The 20,513-nt window shown below is 42.0% G+C and overlaps 2 protein-coding genes across 2 annotated transcripts; one reads left to right on the forward strand and one right to left on the reverse strand.

Moving 5' to 3' along the window:
- Positions 1 to 12,760: 12,760 nt before the first annotated feature.
- On the reverse strand, positions 12,761 to 14,608 carry LOC125761301 (uncharacterized). The gene has a single exon (XM_049422295.1). The coding sequence runs from the start codon at positions 14,391 to 14,393 to the stop codon at positions 13,602 to 13,604; it is 792 nt and encodes a 263-aa protein (XP_049278252.1). The 5' UTR covers positions 14,394 to 14,608; the 3' UTR covers positions 12,761 to 13,601.
- A 3,040-nt stretch (positions 14,609 to 17,648) lies between these two features.
- LOC125761286 (uncharacterized) lies at positions 17,649 to 20,394 on the forward strand. The gene has a single exon (XM_049422279.1). The coding sequence runs from the start codon at positions 18,189 to 18,191 to the stop codon at positions 19,449 to 19,451; it is 1,263 nt and encodes a 420-aa protein (XP_049278236.1). The 5' UTR covers positions 17,649 to 18,188; the 3' UTR covers positions 19,452 to 20,394.
- The last annotated feature ends 119 nt before the right edge of the window (positions 20,395 to 20,513 follow it).

A 20,513-nucleotide genomic window follows, 5' to 3' on the forward strand; every position in this document is an offset into this window, starting at 1 on the left:
GAACCATGCAGATGTGTCTGCTCCCTCTTTGTGTGTGTGTGTGTGGATGTCTTTGGCAGGAAAGTTCCTGCAAGTTCCCGAGTAGGGAATAATAAATTTCGGTTCCGCGTACCTTCCACGTTTACCGCGGGCCCGTGCTTCTGTTTTCCTGTGGATGGGGAATTTTGGGAAGGAATATGCTGGTTGCTGTTGTGTGACGCGCGGTTGTAACTGTGGGATGATTGTTGCTTAGAAGTGGGTAAGGAAAACAGGTACTTCCAGTCTAGTTTGAGCTGGTACTGGCTATCTGGTGTCAAAGATCGTATGTTAGCATGTGCAAAAAGCGCTTCCACTTTCGTTTTTTTTTTAAAGATGATTTAGTGAAGAAGACTATCCAGTTTGGTGAAGGTTATGTTTGACGAGTTTAATTTCTATCGTACTGCTATTCTGGTAGAGATCTTTAATATCACACTCACTATCAGATTTACTTTGTGTTTCTAATGCAAGTTGAAGGAAACAATTCAAGCTAATTTGACAATCTTAATGAATTGAAAACGATGTTAGTATTCATTTTGATTATCTACAAAATTATGAATTATTGTTCCGAACTGAAATCAAATCCGTTCACAGTATTCTCAACGTACTCCACAGTACATTGGCTTCTTCTTTTGTGGCTCTACAATTTCATAAGGTTTACTTGCGATTTCTGGTGTACCTTGACTTGATTTACACTTAGCAGGATCAATCTGTAAATTCACATTTGCAAAGCATTCTGTTTGTTTGGTACAGAAATGATTTTTAGTTTCAGAAATTGGAAAAAGATTCCAGATCTATCTTAATACATTTCAGTTGAATATGAAAAAAAAAATCCGGAAATGATTGTCCCTGGAATTCGATCAAAATGTTCGAAATGTTGACGTTAATAAAATTAGAACCAATTCTGGATTCCTTTCAAGTTAAACAAAATTGAGTTAAGATTCATGTAAAATGTCTCCAACTTGATCGCGCTTTAAACAAGGTTTTTAAATCAAATACGATGGAAAGCCGAATATCCTTGCTGATAATGTATGGTTGCAGCATTTTTTGCAGGATGCAAGCAGTTGTTTTAAGTAGCCTAATATTATATATTTACAATGACCAGTTCATGTGGCTATTTATTAATATTAATCATTGTCAATCATAGATTGAGATTGTAGTGCGTACTGTAATCACAATTACCTATTTATGTTTACACATTTTAATTTAACATAAAAAATGTTTCTTTATGCTATGCGCTAACTGAAGGCAAAAAGGTCGTGAATACTTGACCAACTTTCGACCATCATTTCGTCAACACATGTTTGATCACTTGCAGGAGCGACTCACAAACGAGACCTACTTTAACGTGAAAATTTGTCCAAAGTACCAGAAAAAAGCGAGCTAGCAATAAAAAAAACAAACAAAACAAAACGAAAGAATAATTTAATAATGTTCCAAAAATGTTCGACAACGATCGGGCACAACGGCACCAAGTGGAAAATAATCGGTACAAAATTAGCAGCACAATAATGGCAAACGGATCGTTTTCTTTCTCTTCTCGTGTACGCTAAGTCCGCTCCACCGAGCGTTACGAACTGAAATTTCGTCTAAATATTGATAAGCATCAAACTTTGTATTTTTGGACCACGTTTCTCTCTTTCCCCCAAAAACGGCTCACGGCCGGTACGTGTGACAGCAGATTGGATTGTTTCGTGATTGGGTTCACAATTTAGAGCACCACCAATTGTACCCCGATTTTGTGCCTTTTTGTTGACAGGAGTTCCATAAAGAGTTGCAATTATTAGGCCACTTTTCGGTCACTTAATGTGCTGTGGTTGTAGTTCGGTTTGAGAGCATGAGTTAAAATTGCAGTTCAATTTTGTTTCACTTCCTTCTTCAGCTGGGAAACATCTCCACAGGGCAGTACGTCGAGTGCACTTTCGATTGACCAGCGTTTATAGAGGATGTGTACTCTTTTTAATCGCAAATCGAAACCTCTTTACACGGTGATTGTTATATTTGCAGATGGCACAAAATACTCCTAATTGCAAATAAATAAATAGAAACAGCCTCAGACACACACACCATCGGTTCTCTTTTTGTGCGTGCGTGTGTGGTTTCGCACCATGGGTGGCGCTGATCATGGAAAAGCTTTTCTCGTGGAAAAATTTCACCCTAATTTGGCACCCGGAAACCTCTTCTTTTTCCCTCTATACGGCGTCCGTTGGGCTCACCTATAAAAATTAAACCGATAACAGACCGAAACGCCATGACCGTGATCATGGGCAATTAACGTGCGGGGCGAAAACATGATGGCAAATGATGGCTTTCCCTCTGACGCAACCCGGTCCCGTTTCACGCCTCCCCACAACCCTTCGCCCATCCCCACATGAAGGAAGGAAAATTTTCGGGGCCAAACGTTCCGATGCGGGATGTTGTGCCCGGGTTGGTGGTGCCTTATGTGCCGATCGGGTTTCGCTAATTCGATAAAGGAGAAACGAAACGTGTGAGGAAAAGCGAGAAAATCCACCAAAAAACACGGTCGCGCGGAAGTGGGCTGAGTTTTCACTTTTCATTTTCACGCCTTACACCAGTGCATCCTGTAGCAGATCGAATCGGATAAAAGATCTGCATAAACACACATCGGATGGTGTGATGGTTGCGCGTGAGCGGAACATATGTTGCCCATTATGCTCGATCGTGTTCCTGTCCGTTGAGGTGGTGTTTTTTTATTTTTATTTTGGGGTTGTTTTCCGCTCCGTGCGAACGAAAGTAACAATGGAGATGGTTGACCGTTTCGGACGTGCGTCATTTATCACGCTCAGAAGATGGAAAGGAGTTTGCTTTCGTTGGTGTAAAGTTTAAAAAGATCTATTTGCAACACTCCAAGCATCAAACGTGCATTGATCGGGAAGGATCGAAGCATGATCATAAAGGAGATCAAGGAGAATAAGAGCAATAACAACAACAAAAAACAGCCAACCTCACATCAATTCATTCGCTTCAACACGTGACAATTAATGCTCTCTTGCTGGTCGGTGAAGCTGACCGTGGGTGAACCCATTTGCTTTCATCGTTGCGGTATGCTATTGTTTGACGGAATCGGAATGTTCCCTCCGTCCTCTGGTGCGCTGAACAGAGGCGGGAGAAAGTATTGCAACTTCGTTGTCATTCTGGCTCTAGCACTGGCACGTGGACCACTGGCGGATGATGACTGTTATGAAAAGGGGAAGGTCCCGGTTGTGAGTGAACTAAAGAAAAGCAACATTACATTGCACAGTATGGCGGTGTTAGGAACGTAGCCAATAGTGGTGATAGAAGATTCGTGTCAAACATGGTGCCGATTAAACTGCCCGGTTGGGACGGGTTTGAAGGCGTTTCGATCGAATCATACCAACTCATCGTACTGGCTAATCACATTACGATTGACCCCGGCTCGCGTTCGTTCACCTTGACAAGATAAAAACAAAATCCTATTGCCACCATTCGCCGGTATGCTGGAACGAAACGAAGGTGAAAATCATTTGTCACTGTGCAGTGTGTTAGCAGAATAGAGAGGAATGGAGAAATTTTCTGCTGCTTGGTCACGTGTTTTGCATTCTTCAGCGGATAAAGAAAATGATGGCCACGTTCAGCGATGATTAGTACTGAATTTCGATTGCGCATGAAAGCAAGATTGGCCTGCGTTGGAAAAATTATTTGTTGTTCCTATTAATGTTACGAAACAAATAAAACTTTTTTAATAAGATATTTTTACAAATGCAATCAATTTAAAGTGCATTCTAAAAAAAGTACATAAATATAGTTTTCAAATTAAGCAATAAATGTACAACAATTTGAATAATGTCTCTAACATTACTCTTTTTGTGACGAAAGGCCGCAAATCGGAACCCGCCGCTAATCGCGGTTCACCAATGGCAAACTTTCCGCTGGCCACGGATGCAGACATTTTATCGGCGATTTATCAGCACTGCAGGGTTAACGCGCCCGTACGGCCTTTTTGCGATGATAAATCATGCACCGCGCGGGGAGAAATTTCCTCCGAATGCCACTTTCGGGGTCGAACCGCGCATGGCAAGCATCGCTGTCGCTGGATAGCGGACTACCGGACGAACGAATAAAAAAAAAATCAAACCAAATGTGTGCAGTGGTGAACATCGGTGCGCACATCGGTTGTACTACCGGCAGCAATACGTTCGATTGATGGTGCAAAGAAACCCAAACCCGGGCTACGACGCTTCGATAATCGATTTGAACTCCTGCGCAAGCGATGTTCGGAAGTTCAGTTCAGTTACCTTTGAACCTGGGGTTAGAGAAGCTTAGAATTGCATTATGTTTGAGGGAGGGGAGGGGGATGACGAACTGTGAGGAACCGTTTGTGGGAAGGAAAGCCACTCTCGGCGGTGGATGGAATGAACTCGTTTTTGTTGCATCGTTTTGTGGCGCGGAAAAGTATGTCAAAGTCGCGAAACAATGCTGCAGTTTGTGATGCTGCAAGAGAAGGTTCGATGCACTTTGCTGTGCACGGCCTGGCTGGTATGTACGCCACGGGACTCTTGGGATGACTTGATGCTTACGGTGCTGTTTGTGGAACAGCAATTGATCGAATGCAAAACGATGGCAAAAGTGTAAGTTTTGTATCAATTATTGATAAGGGCGTAAGGATGTTTTATCTACCCTGCCGATTCCGTTCTACAACGGTAGCTTGAGAGGATCGTCCTGGATTTGATGTTGATGTGCAAAACTGAACTCGAGCCAGTTCAACCACAACATGATGTGGTTTGATGTTGAGTGCACAGTCAATTGCATTCCTCTAGGGTCGGAAACACCAGAGTGCAACCTAGTTGTCACTGCAATCACAATCACAGTCGTAGTGAGTACAGTATGAAGCCGTTTTCGCAAAGGGCAGTGTGCTGGCAGACGGAGCGGGGAAAAGTACCATTTGCTATGAGGTTTGAGCTTTTATTTTCCCCGTTTGCTTTCTTCGAGGCGGCTGGCACGATGTTGCCGTCGGATGATTGGTAATCTAATGTGAGAAGAAATGATTGTTTGTATGAGATAAACCGACGCGAATGTATGATTCACAGGCGTGCATGAGTGTATGGCGCGCGCTTGCTGAAGTAAAAATGGAAGTGCTGCGGTACGAGTGCCCACTGTAGTGCGCTACACAAAATGTAGCTCGTGGAGGAGTGGTAGAATTATTTTCTTTACTAATTTGTGAAATGTTAGATATACACCGAACAGTGCCAGAATCGTGTGGGAAAAGGCACAGTAGCACGGGAAATGGGAACGGGAACAAGGGAATAATTTTGAAGTATGAAATAGAAGGTTCGCTGTCGTGGTGCTTGTAGGTTAAGCTTCTGCAGCAACAGCAACTATGTGTTTTTTCATATTTATGCAGGTCATTTGGAAAAGGTTAGCCTGGATTGATGTTTTGATAAGGGGTTCGAATTAAATCCCTAATTTATTGCAAATAAATATGTGAAAGCTTACTTGGAAAGATTGACTAAACTCATTCCAGTTGGGGTTCGTTGTCGCTGTGGCTGTTGATGTCACTCGATGTTTGATCGTTAAGATTTCGCATTAGAACAAATACGATTCTCATTCAAGTGATAATAGTGATAATAAGTGATATTTTTTGAGGATGGAATAATAAAAAATAACAAATTAATATTTAAATTGATTGCAAACAAATTAAGGATTTTATTTTTGGTAAATTGAGCTATAGATAAATCGTTAACTCTGAATTGTAAACGTTCGTTGTCTCTGCGACTGTTGATGTCTTTTGGGTAGCGCTTGAACGTTTAATCTTCGAAGAAGAATAAATATGGTTTTCCTGATTTCGTTGGGATATGGTAAATTAAAATAATTTTATTTCAAATTAAAATAATTAGTAATAATTATTTTAAAAATGGTTTCAAAAGTTTGACAAACCAGAAACTAATCAACCGGAGTGGTAAAATGTATCAAGTGCTTCAACAATAAAGCCATTTTCTTTTCCTTTACCCTCCACTATCTCTACTTCATGTTCTGATCTCCCCGGAAGCTTGTTTTTCCAGTGTGCGGAAAACATGTGTATCATACGAAACCGGATGAATGTTTTACAGCCTGGTGTTAAAAAAAACCCATAAAGGAAAAATACAACTCACTATTGCTGAGCTGAGCTCGGCTGGAACCGATACGCTTGTACGCATGCAGATAAAAACAATGTTGCTGCTATTGCTACCCAAAATTTCCACCGAACGCACCGGGACAGCGATGGAGCTGGTGTGCAAGTGAAGGAAAAACACCGAAAAACTTTAATTCAATTATGTTGCCATAGGACATGGCTTTCTCTCGCCATTAAAGGTAAACGCACAAAACGGCAGACGCTTTCAGTTGGTGCAGTTTGACCAAAGCTAAACGTGTGGGCCAAAAGGCGTAAAAGAAAAGTCTGACCATTTTGCCAGTGTTCGGAGTGTGGGGCCGCTAGGGACATGGATCGTTTTCGATTAATGCATCCAAAAACGCCGTCATAATTATCCAACCGGCACATTTAATGGGTGAATCCGACTACCGTTGTGTGAGGCATGGCTTTTTCGTTTGTATGGCGGGTGGCTTTGAAAACAATCGGGCCGGTTTTAGTTTTTGCCTCTTTAGTTTAAATGAGAATTTAATAAGTCATCACGAGTTTGAAAATTTTGAAGGCAAAAAAGTGCTTTCTCCCAAAAAAAAAACGGACGTGGCGCGAAAACGCCACGAAACAATCACGATCTGTTCGGTTACATTTAAAGGGCGTGCTCAGAGGTGTGAATGTGCGGGTGAGGAAGCTATTGGAAATTAAATTAAAATCGTCCTCCGGCTTGTAGGAAGTGGCCTCCACTAGGCCAAGAAGAGATGATCAACGATTCAGCAACCGACCGGTAATTCGTTCTGGCCGGAAGGTTTTTCGATTCACGGCCGCGTTTTTGCTCGCCTCGGTCACATGAGAAAGTGGTGCGCCCTTCCGGGTATCTGTCGAGGGAACCGCTTTTGTGGTACCGCTGCTGCACTCTGTATGCAATCGTGCGGTACTACATGCGCACCTTTTTGACATTTGTTGGCTGTTGAACTGTTGTGATAGTCGCAGCGCAGATAGTGGATCATTTAGCATTTCCTTTCCACTTGCTGCGCTGGGGCACCGTTCGGGATGTCCGGAATATTTCCTTGGGGGTTATAAATGGTTGCAGCATTTATGACTCCCACGGGATGCCATTAAATGGCAGCCGGCGGGATGTGAGCGTCAAAGAATGTAGTGCAACACACTCGAGATCTTGTGTGCGACACACACACACACAAATATCTATGGTAGAGTGTTTGTGGGCGTTGGCAAATCGGATGGGATGGACGATCGAGATGGTTAAAGAGGGAAAGTGACCGTGTGTGTATTTGTGATTGAGCTGTATTGGAATGACAGGCACTCGATGATGGATGTTTTTAGGATGATTTGTACAGTGAGCAAGATGGAGGACAAATATGACGAAGGACTCGATGTACTTGATCAGGGACCAGGAACTAATTCAAATATCACATAAATGTTAGAGGTTTAGCAATTATTCACCCTACACTGATACATTCGAAACATTACTAACTAAAGAGCATAATGCAGTACAAAAAAAATGGTTTTAATGATAAAGTTTAGAGTATACGTTTTAAAGTCTTTATTGTGAAGCATAAAATAGTAATAAATACATAAAGGTTATTTCAAAGTTATAGATATCGGAGCTAACAATAAAATGTTTTGTATTCTATGACACGCAATCATAGAAATTATACCAAACTCTTTGAGAATTTTTGCATCAATGCACTTTATGATATGTTCATTAATTTTATAGATTACTAGCTTACCTCGCAAACCTAGCTTTTAAACTTTTAAAGCTTTTTAAAACCTAGCAATTAAAGTTTTGTAGCAAATCCGTGTGGTGATTAGAGAAAATCGTTGATCAATTGAAATGTTTTAAATTACCAATCACTATTCTTGATCAAAATGATTTTCTCAACAAAAGCATTTTCTTCTTCTTCTGTTGTGGCTCTTTTTCTTCTTTTCTAGCACTTCAGGAGACATTTCTGGCTTTCCTTGTCGATTGGGATTTAATACCAGGTCCTTCCTTGTAAAGTGTCAATTCCACATATACCACCGAGGCGCAAACCAACACAACATTTTTTAATTATTCACACATTTATCTTGCTTTTTACTTACTTATCACTCACTTTATGTTTTATTGAATAAAATTATTTAAATAATTCTTCAGGTGTACCTTTGATTGAGCGAAAATTTCATAAAAATCGGTGCAGCCATTTAACAGGAATTTGCACACTAACACCGCGACACGAGAATTTTACATATGTATATAGATGTTATGTAGATGGTTAGATTATGCATTTGGCAGAATCAAAAAAGAGTGATTACGGTTGTTAAGCCAAATGAAGCATTTTTTTATATTATCCCTAAAACAAATGATCGTAACACTTCTCGTTAATATTACTCCTACAATTAAATCTGCATATGGTATAAACCTTAGTACAGCGAGCTCGTTGGCTGGATCAGGTGGAGTCAAACCTGTCGGAGAACGGATGCAGCCGTGGGTGGAGGACTGCAGCCCTGGACCGAGTTTCCTGGAAACGGATTGGTGACCAGGCCAAGTCTACACGACGTGCTCGACCGTGAGCAGGCCACAAAAGAAGAAGAAGATGGTATAAACCTTTGTTTTAGTTTTCTTCAATTTTAGATCTAAACTTTGGCTTAATATTTGAATTCAATATTATATTAGCTCAATAATATTCTCCTATCTTCAAAATAGTGATTATAGTATCAAACACATTTCATAATGATGAGCGCTTTACTCTTTACGTTTACTTTCAAGTGATCATTAATGGTATTTTGTTGCTCATACTAACTTTAAATGATGCATCTAAGGTTTCACTTTCGTCAAACTCACCGCAAGCGCAGGTGCACAATGCAGCAAGGTGCACAATTACTGTACTGAACGATTATTTTGCGCGACGCGCAAGATAGCTAGTTTCCGTCGGAAATGAAGCAGAAGGATAGTTACATTATTTGAATAACTATTAATTTACATTCCATCCCACCTTGGTGCTCGGTGCCGTTGATAGCGCATCACCCATCGCACAACCGAGCGAGCTTGACAAGCACCCGGACAGGTGGCTAGTTTGCTACAATCTGTAACGCCCCGATGATAGACGACCGGAGAGTAGTAAAAAAAGGGGCATCACTTAAAACGAGGGAAAATAAAAACGCTTCGAAGGCGCAACGGATACAACCGTTTTGTTGGATGGTTTTGCTATCCGTGGCCACTTTCTTTCGCCACAAGTTACTGCACAAGTGCTGCCCGGCACTGCCATGAAGCGTGGGGTCATTTAGGGATTTGCCCAGTTGGCGTGTGAAATGAAATCGAAAACATACGTGTACAGGGCAGTTACATGGCGAAGTGATGTAGGTTGAGCTAGAAGATGGTGCGATCTTTGTGTGTGTGCGTCGCTGATCGTGGGAGCAAAGGTAATATTGAGCACCTTGAAATGATCGGCACACTAATGACCTTCGATGCAGGTCAATTTGGCAAGATTTTAGTGCAATTTCGATGAATGGTTATTGACCCTTTACGGTGGCAGGAAGTAGGTGAATGTGTCAAAGTTTGATGGTAGTTGAGAGTGTGATTTGCGTCCGGTCAAAAGGTGGCGTTTGGAAAAGATTTCAACGGCTGTAGAGTGTGCAACCTTTATTCAGGTATTCACATATTAATTACGTTTAGATTTGCAAATATGACTTATTCGAATAGTTCTGTATAGTCAATTTAAAACTAATATTATCTATTTGTATGTATTTAACATAAGTTAAAAATAAAGTTCTTTAATAGTTCATTTGATAATAAAAAAAAAACAATAAAATAAATTTAGCCCATTTGCAAAATTGTTCAAAACTATTTTGCCCCTACCATTTATTGAACAAAGTTGTGCGTTTTGTTTGTATTTAAATTTAATTAAAAAAATGGTAAAACGAAGCTCATTATGCGCGTGAAGTTACATGCAACAAAACAACCATCACTAAAACGGCCCCCATATGAGAGGTATGAGCACGTCTTCCATGTGTACGGGGCTCGTACTCGTGATCATCGTCAACGTTGATTACCGATCGGTTCACAGCAAATCATGGTTGCAAGATTAATGGCTTGTAAAACAAGCGATTAACACCACGCTGGCCATGAGAAAGTGTGCAAAGTAAGGGTTGGAATCGTCGGGATTGCAGTTTAGTCCATCGCCAGCGGTAAGATGGAGCGGGATCATTTGACAGGGAGATTAAATCTTAGCACCAAGAAAGCTTCAATCACGGTTTGTTGATTGAAATTAAGGTAAAAGTGATGCTTTGTCAAATTGTCCAGAACTGGTTAAGCGTTTAAAGATTCCAATCTGGATGGTTTTATTTACATTCAAAGCAGTTAAATTAAGATGTGTGTGTGTGCTTTTTTCCTTCAAATATTTGTTTGTGGTCCGATTTTTTAAAGGAAATTGAAAGTGAATACCCATTGAAATATGCATTAAAGTCGAGTAGTAGTAGGTAACGAGAAGCGCTACAGTTCAATCACGAAGGGAAAGGAATTGCACGACAGTTCTGGCCGTAGACGATGGACAATGATGGACTGGAGCGTACGAATCATGGTAGAAAGTTTGCCCAGTGCACTGTGCTCCACCCAAATTGTGCGCGATTGAATTTGAAAGGGCAGTAATGATGGGAGGCATTGCACATTTCCATTACGCGGTCCAAAACCAAACCATCGGCGGGTTGATTTATGCTCCGGTTTTTACCGGATCCCTTCGGACACAGTCGTTCAGCCAGCTATGAAAGGGAACCCTTAAAGCCCATCGCGATTGAAGGAGCGAACCAATTTATGAGTCATTGAGGTAGACCCGTGGGTCGTAAGGGTCATGGGTTTTTGCTGGTCCTGGAAGCGGTTCCGGTAGCGTTAGACGTTTGTCGGACCCCGTTGGAGAACAAACGCGTCCGTTTATTCGCGTGCGCGCTCGCGCACATACTTATTTCGGATGCGCGTCGGTTCGGCGAAAGCAAAAGTGACTGCATAAAGGGCAACCGAATGTAAGTGTGTGGCATTTGGGCATTCTTTGCTACTTCTTTCGCTGTCCAGGAGTACTACTTCTCTCGGGGCGAAACAACCGCTGCCGTTGTAATGTGGTTGACCGGGATAGAGTTGGTAGAGAAATTGGTAAGCGTTTGCCGCGTGGAACGGAATTAATTTCAGCACAAACAAACCGTGCTCGGACAGAACGTAATGCCGTTTTGCTGAAGTAGGTAAATGTGCCTTATGTAAATATTTGTGCCGAACAATGTGCATAAATTGCGCAGTTAATGGACGTAAAGGTTCGACTGTGGTAGTTCCCGTGTGTGACTCAGGTTCGTTCACTTTCTCTAATCTAATTGAAGCAAAAATGTTAAAATACAGAAGAAACCCCAAATTTGAAGCCATAAATGCTGTGTCGTGTGTGGTTAAATGTTTTATGATTAATTAAATTTACTTTCGTTAGATTTCCTCAGTTTTCATTTTGATTTACGATTGATTACGGTACACGCATTTTCACATGACTGTGGAAAAAGCGACTTTCAATTTTACCGAAAAAAAATCCCAAGAAAAATATCTGGTAGAAAGGGGAGTTTCACAAATTTATATGAAACAACATCCGTTGAAAATCGATTTAATGCTCATGCTAAATACGTACAAATTGTTCATCAGTGTGATAAAATGTAAAACTTTTGATAGTGTACTGGAATTACTCATTTTTTGCTGGAATTATTTATTTTTGTGATGATTAATTATTTTATTTTTGTTTTACAAGAGACATACTCTTGTGTAGTGGCATTCCGGAGGTGTATCTAACAATCGGCGACGGTTCCACACGACAAGACCGACGATCAAATCCCATCGGGATCGTCCCCCGTAGCAAGAACTGACTATTTGCCTACGTTGAAAAGTAAGTCTAGTAAGCCAGGAATGGTTGGCATGACTTTAGACACCTCAGACTTTAGAGTTAAACCAAGAAGAGAGAGAGAGATTCTTATACATAATATTAGTCTCATTTATCTGTCTCGCCACGATGATGTTTGATAATTTTGCAAAATCTCTTTCTTTGGCATAAGTAACTACATAAGTTCTTTGGGGAATGGGTTCTCAATCCTTAACAACCAGCCACGTCACCAGTTCATTACTTTGGTGCCCTGATAGCATTGTTCTGAGAAGCGTTTAGACATCCCATATCAAACCACACCTTCTTCATTGTTTTAAGTTCGGCATCGAATAACAAAAAAAATTAGTTCCAGGGACGCAAATGCAAAATTTTGCTTTTGAAAAGAGTTATTTTTTTAAGATATAAAGAGAAATTGCAATTATGAGAGCGTTCACAGTTTGCACATACACAGCGATTAGTGGCGACTACAAGAAAGCCTGTTTTGGATATACATTATTGACATGATTAAATGAAAGAATTTCATTTAATTTTAATTCAGCATGAAATATTTTAACCACGCAATAGTTATTTATTTCATTTTTTTTATTTCAATTAGGACGGCCTGGCCTGGTATGACTAACTATGCAAAAGTAATGTTTTTTTTATGTTGCTATTTCCAGAATGGTTAAGAACAGAAAACATTCCGAGTATTTTGGAATGTACTCACTGACCACGATAAAAAAATGTTTCGGCAATGCTTGATTGTTGATAAAGTGAACACCCTGTTGGAAGCATATTTTTTGAATGATAATTCTTTATTTTGCTCGATTTGTTTTGGGAGTTTTAATTACACATTTCAACGTCTGCTCGCGGAAATGGAAGAAGACGACAAAAGATTCGCCCGCATCCGTTGGTCCGACCGGTACACCGTAACGCTTTCACTGGGAAAAGCTCTGAGCGAACCTGGGAGCAACGCGAGCTGGTTTTTTGGGGTGGGAAAAAGGGGGAGTTGTAGGGGGGTTTTGATTGGGAATCAAGGTTTAATAAATAAATAATTTAAATTAATTATATAAATACAAAACACATAAACCCTTTTGCGCCATGGCAGATTCGCTTCCGCGCCTTGTCTAATGGTGTGTGAGGGTGTGTATGTTTCTCTGTGTGTTTGTGTTCGTGTAGATTCCAGGGGTAATGGAGTGTGTAGTGTTTTTTTTGGGGTGTTCGTATGACTGATTGGAAGGTATTGGAGTTATCTGTTTTTTTCTGTTTTCAGGTTGCTTGGCGCACGTTGAACTGTGGCTGCTCCATCTTACGATGAAGTTACGGGAGCTTAATTCTATGAGCAGACCGCAGCAGTTCCGGATGGGTGTTCTTTGGGTCCCTGGATTGACGCCGTGTCCCCCATCCGCACGCAAGGGCGGCTGGATGGCTGGACTGGCGTTCGTGTGGCGCGTCGAAGCTCTGCTGCTCCATTCCTTCCGTTCCGGCGACACATGGTTTCGTAGTTGTTAGTGCGGTTATGGCCAGGGTTGCTTTTTTTTTCTTTCTTTTTTGGGGTTGGGGTAGTCGTCGTCATCATCATCATCCACACGTTTACGGCCGATGAAGCTGCCTTAGTTCTTCGGGACGTGAGCACGGTATGCGCGGTCCTGCATCACCATGTCGACGGAGTTGCCGAAGCTACGGTGGAACTGGCCAGCCTCGTGGGTATCGAAGTCACCGTGGTTGGACGAGTAGGTGTGGCTCTGCTGTACGTGCGGGTGCTTCACAATCTCGTAGGTCGTCTTCTCATGGCCTTCCGGGGTGACGAGCTTCTTCAGACCGATGATGGCAGAGATGACGAGAGCGATCTTGCCGATGATGAGCGCCTTACCGGCGACGATGGCGATCGAGTGGTAGACCATGGTCAGGATACCTCCCTTGATAGCCATTGCAGCGAGGAATGGTCCGAGGTATTTCTTCATCTTCTTGCGGCCCTCCTCGACCAGACGTCCGGTTTCCTGCTGACCCGAGGCGAGCATACGCGGCACATTCAGCTGCAGCTGGTGTCCGTCCATGAAGCGCTGGGCACGCTGGAACAGCAGCTCGTCGATCTTTGCCGAGGACAGCTTGGCCAGGTCGTGTTCACCGAGCATCGGCTCGTTCAGGGCACGGGTGCTCGATTCACCACCGTCCGCTTTCTTTACGATCGACATACCGTCGAGCAGCTTGATGCTCGGCAGCTTGATTGCCCGGTCGGTAAGCTTGAGGGCTTGCACCTTGATGCACTTCAGCAGCTCGTCACTATCCTCGCACAGGGAGTACACTTTGCGCAGGGCACGTACCGTACCGTCCTCGGCGGCATATCCACGGCCGGCCACTGCTAGCACGCACACGACCGCGCACACAAACTTGAACGAAACCATTGTTCCGAAGGGGGGGAGGGAAGGGGTTTTTATGTTGGGTGGGGTGGGACGAAGGACAAAAGGAGAGTCTAACTCTTCCTTTTTGCTTGTTTTGCCACACAAACGGACGCTTATCGAGCTGCTGCTGCTGCTGCTAGACTACCTTCGATCGATCGAGATACTGGATGCACTTCCTTCCGATCTTGGCCGCTCGAAGGTATTTATACTACTGATAGCTTTCAAGGAGCTGTGGGCCGATTTTATCACTCCGCAGAAAGAGGCGCCAGCTGTCCAGCCAAGCGATAACAGACGTGAACACACACACACACCCACGTACATTGTTTCCTCCAGCAGACGTAAACCATCCTGCCACCGTACCTGCTGCCTGCATTTCGGACAAATCAGCTGACTGACTGCACCGACATCATCAGTATCGCTTCGCGTACAAACACAGAAAAAAAGGCATTTGCTAGAACTTTTTGGAGCGTGAAAGCAAAGATCCATCCGCACGCAATTGCAACGAACTGCACGCCCGGAGGATCACTAGGAACGGCGCTCCGGCTGGTGAACGTTACCGATATTTCGCTACCCATCAGGAATGGGGTGGATTAGCCAACGGCGGAAGGCAGGCGGATGAGGTACGATCTCGACTAGCGATTTCTACGCTGGCAAAACACGTGGACACGCGGGTTGCAGAGGGTGGAGGTTCGCCTAACTGCTTCACTAATTTGTGCAACATGCAAAAAGTAAACATGCCTGCAGCGATCGAAGATCTTTTGCCGCTTTTTGGAAGGTGGTCGGGAAGGGTGCGGGTTAGGAGTGGGAGTATGTGAGAGTAGTGAAAAGATATGCACAAAAAAGAAGCAAACTCAGCAATACTCCACACATCCATGTAGCAGCAGATAAGGGGAAGCAGATAAGGAAGGAAGGTTGGTGTCGTGGGTGGAAAAAAGTCGAACTGAACTAATCCGATCCGGTGAGCTCTGATTCCTTCGAATGGACATGCAAAAACCCTCTTTCTCTTTATCAACCCCCAACTGCTCCTCTGCCTTCCCCTTAGCTACTGCTGTAGTCGGAAAATGCATCTACGGTGGATGCGCCGTTTGCTGGTGTGTAGTAGTGTGCAGAAAGCGAAAAGGAAAACTAAGCTGAAAATTAAGCGAAGGCGTTCTTCGGTAAAACATTATTAGCCTTCGAAGGCGAACGGTAGGATTTAGATGAAGTGGAAAGGTAAGTTTTAAAAAAATGCACACAAATACAAACTTACCGTCCGGTGAAATGGTAACTGGCACTGGTAGCAGCGCTTGTTCATCGCATCTGTTCGATGCGCTTGCAACGGATTTTTACTTTTAATTCGTTCGTTCGGACAGCCGTTTCGTGTTTTTCGATTCTTGGCCCCACGGATGCACCGCCAAGCAGCATAGGGGGTACCGAATGAAGTGGGCTGCGGGTCGTTTAGCAGCACGCGCCCGACAGACCATAACCATGAATGTATCCAGGGCCAGACCCGGGTGCCTGCGGTAAAGGGTGCTGAAGCCCTTGTTTTTTCGCGAGCAGATAAACAGTAGTTTTCACTCAGCGAGATTTACTATTTGCCAAGCTATGGAGGCAGCCGGTTACTGTGTGTGAAGGATGTTGCCAAGAGTTCGATGTCACTCGGGCCACTGATCGGGCGTTGATGTTGGTGGCGTTGAGGGGTGGAGTTGGAGAAGGGGCGCGATTTTCTGCACCCCGGAAGTGCTTTACATATTTAAAGGCAAGTCCCATGACCCTGGCCTACTGGCGTGCGGGGAACTGTTTGCTTTGGTTTGCATTGCGGGACACGAAGCCGTGCGGTATTGATCGTTACTAGCGGATTACAACGTGTTTTCAGGTGTCCGTTATGTCATACGGTTGGTAGTAATTTTCAGAGCAAAAACAGATCTAAGAAGCGTCCAATAATTGTTGGATAATAAAGTTAATGTGGTGAAGATTTTTTTAATGTATTGTTTGATTTTGTCTTTTTTATGTATTAGAAGTTATCAAAGATAGCATTTCATACAAAAAAAAAACTGCTTCCTTCAACACAGTAAAACATAAAAAGTAGATAATTTCAATAAAAAAAGAATTTTGAGATAAGGACCATAGCTAAGGAAAAAAAGGGTTGTTACACTGGAGGGAAGGACAAAGGATGAACTTCAATGGTTTAATAGTGATGACATTTTATTCTAAAGTTGTATGATCACTCTTTCGAGATGCAAATTTTTGGCGTTTGCCAGGACGCAACCGGTGGTTGGGCGGGTGCATTTGACGGAAGAATTAAAAAAGAAAAGTAGATGATTCTTCCTAAGGTATAAAGAACAAGGTTATATGGACAAGCCATATAGTCTGTTTTGAACAACGGCGAAAGAAGCCTCTAGGCTGGGTTTAGTTGATGGTTTGAACGTTTTTACTGAAGTTAGCTTATATTGTACTTTGAAACAAATATATATAATAATAACATTTTTTATTTTATAATATTACATAATTTTACGCAAACATAAATTAAGGACAAAAAGCCCGTTGATGTATGTGATAAATGGCACCGATTCCACACGACAGGACCGGGTAACAAAGTCCCCGTAGCAAGAGTCCCCGTAGTCCCCGAGAAGTTTTAATTATATTTGAATGGGAAAAAAGAAATCCACAATTGTAATAGTCGGAACTTAAATTCGGAATAGTATTAGTAGATAATATGCATCTGGTGACCTAATTTAAACTTCTGAGCTTATCAAGTTTTTTTTACAAATTTTTACAAACGTCTGTGATCTGGTGTAGTGAAAACATCTTCTTTTCTAACCATCTCTGGGTAGTTGCTAGCCGTTAGCGGTTTAATTGTTTATAGTAAAAAAGATTCAATTTAATTGTTATAGTCTTCTTCTTCTTCTTGGCTTAACGACCTTACAGGTCACGCCGGCCATTTCTGGCTTACTAGACTTATTTTACCACGTAGCCGGATAGTCAGTCCTTGCTACAGGGGGACGGTCCGGATGGAATTTGAACCCGGTCCTGGCGTGTGGACTGGCGCCGTTTATCACATGCACCACCGGGCCGCCCCCAATTGTTATAGTAAATATATTAATTTAGTGTTTGGCCTTATGGAAGCAACTCATAATCAATGATACTGTTCTAGTCCCACCAATTGCACATCACCAACTTCCTGTCAGTTTCAGATGTAATCTATCCGCTTAAGAAGTGGGTCGTTTACACAACGTATAGCCAAGGCTTTGTGGAAAGTTTTGCCAAGAACAAGTCTTCCACGCCAGATCGTACATATATAAACATTTCTACAGGGATTTTCCAAAGCCATGTCTGAATAACTGGTCCGTCGTATGGAGTCTACTCTACCAGTATGTCACCGGTTATATTATTTGACCCGCCTAAAGCAGTTACGATGAACGATTGGTAACAAGCACTAAGCGAAGCAAGCGAAATGCTAGACTTTTGTTATCTACACGTGCTCCTTCGCTCTAGGTTCCACAAATTAAGAAAAGCATTATAAATCATAGTGAATATAGTTTGTTTACACTAATGGGTGCATGAATAAGTACAAGAACAAGATATACACTGTTCACACGACACAAACACCACTAGGGGGCTGATAAATCATTTCCTTATCGGTGGTGTTTGGCTTCACTATCAACCAGCGAAAAATTCATTATCAAAAAGCGTTCTACAAACAGCTGCTTTATTCGGGCAAACTGTGAGAGGTCATTTAAAGGAATCATTTTAAGTAGAATCTTTAAACGAGACTGCTCGTTTTGAGTCGGGCCAGATTCATTCAGTACACGCCAAAGCATGGAAGCAAAGCGATTAAATCTGACGGATGAAGATATAAAAAAGATAGTGAAAGATCACTTATCATCTAGTGGGAGTGCTGTTGATCAATCGTATTGCGTTGTACGGGCGCTACTGGAACCGTTTAGTCCGTGCCCGGAAGGTTTTCTAGCAGATCATTATGCGCTGAAAGTAAGCATCGAGAGAAGCGGACGTAAGGAGGAGCTTAGCTTCTTCGCAAAATGTGTTCCCACCGAAAATCCCGTACTGAGAAACTACCTCGAAGAAATGGGTAGCTTCCATAAGGAGAGTAGTGTTTTGCAGTACATGATCGGTTCGATTCAGCGCTTCTGCCCAAGGCGAACTTTGGCACCGCGAGTGATCTTTGCCAAGGATAAAAAAATACTCATTATGAATAATCTCAAATCGGATGGTTATGCGATAATAAAGCGTCAAAGTGGACTGTTGGAGATGGCATTTGTGCAGCAAGCGTTAGAAACATTAGCCTGTCTGCATGCCGGCTCAATCGTGCTGGAAGAACAGCAAGGAAAACGGCTGCCGGTGCTGTTTCCAAATGTTCTCAACGAAAATGGTTGGGTTCAAACGCCAACCAGCACAAGAGTGAAAGATGTGGCCAATGTTATCAAACTGTACATGGAGTTGGTTAAGATATGTGATCACTGGCAGGGTGTACGCAAGCAAACCATACTGGAGCAACTGGCGCCGCTGATAAGAAGGATTTACTCGTACGTGGAACCATCGCATGAATTCCGCAACTGTCTCAACCATGGTGACCTCTGGTGTAACAATATCATGTTCAAGTGCAACGAACAAGGCCAGCCGATTGGCAGTGCATTGGTTGACTATCAACTGTCTCGCTATGTACCACCCGCGTACGACATCAATCTGTTACTGTATCTAACGACAAGCCGCGAACTGCGAGATGAGCATCTGCCGGCACTGTTAGACCATTACTACAAGTGTTTTTCGGAAATGTTGGAGCAAAATCAACTCAAAGTGAACGACATTTATCCGCGTGAAACGTTCCTTAGAAGCTGTGAATATTATCGTGTGGCAGGGCTCATTCACTCCACGATCATTAGTGGTGAGGTGACGCTGCCGAGCCGGTTTCTGGAGGAAATCTTCGGAGACTTGCAAACGACGGCAAGTTTCATGCCGGATAAGAAAGTATGGGTTTGTGTTAAGGCTTTTCAGGCAGATGAATGTTACAGGAAACATTTGATAGAGCTAATGGATGAACTGTTCGATTACATAAAGGATTAAGTTATAAGACGGAAGCTGTAAAGTGGGCTACGGCTATCAATTGAATGGCCATTATGTAACTTGAATCGAGTATAAGCGATCGGTGTTCAGACAGTCCGTAAGATACACGGTACCTGTCATATAATTTACAGATTTACACTCATTAAAAAATATCGTCTCAAATACTGAAAATATTAGGAGCAAAGTATAAAAACGATTCTTGAACTTTTAAGGATAAACGATATTGAATCAGGATTTAAAATTCATAGTACGCGAATCTCCACAGATCTTTGCCTTCCAATATGCAAAGGCATGTTGGAGATCTTTATTTTGTAATTCCTTCCTGAGGATCTTTAATATGAGATACAACTTTCAGATGTTTTTTAACACTACAATTCTTGTGTGTATATATAAAGTAAAGAAGAGGAACAGTTTCAAAAGATATAATTGCCAGCACAGAGGATAGATTTATACCTTCTTCCTTGTAATGATCTTCTAAATGCTTGATTAATATCTGATAAACACATGCATATACTGGATGATGTACAGCAGATTTTGAGTTCACAGTTAAGAAAATAATATAAAAATACAATATAAAATATAACACAAAAATTATAAACCTATGTGGGAACATATTTTACACTACAGGTTATTAGACAGGAGGCGCGAATCACAAGGATGACAATGTGACAAGGACACAGTGCAGAACAACAGTTTTTAAAGTGTAATAAATACAGGACAAAATGTTCTTCAATCTTCAAATTAAAAACAAACAACTTCTTGGGGAAATGTCGATAAATACGAAAGAAAGAATTTTATCCGAAAATGACGTGAAATGATTTTTGAATGAATGAAATGAATTTATTTCTTTATTCTTCAAACTGAAAACGAAAAACGGCTTTGGGAAATGTTGGTAAATCCGAAAGAAAAAAAAATATTGAAATATACTTCCCTGCAATACTGTGAAAATACTTCTTCTGCATGTTATTGATTTAAATCAATTAATAAAATTCATTACAACTTTCTTCAATCATTATCTATGAAAAGAAATACTACGAACGTAATAACTTTCATATTCAAAGC

Source organism: Anopheles funestus, chromosome 2RL (genome assembly GCF_943734845.2).
Source record: "Anopheles funestus chromosome 2RL, idAnoFuneDA-416_04, whole genome shotgun sequence".
Classification (NCBI taxonomy): Eukaryota; Metazoa; Arthropoda; class Insecta; order Diptera; family Culicidae; genus Anopheles; species Anopheles funestus.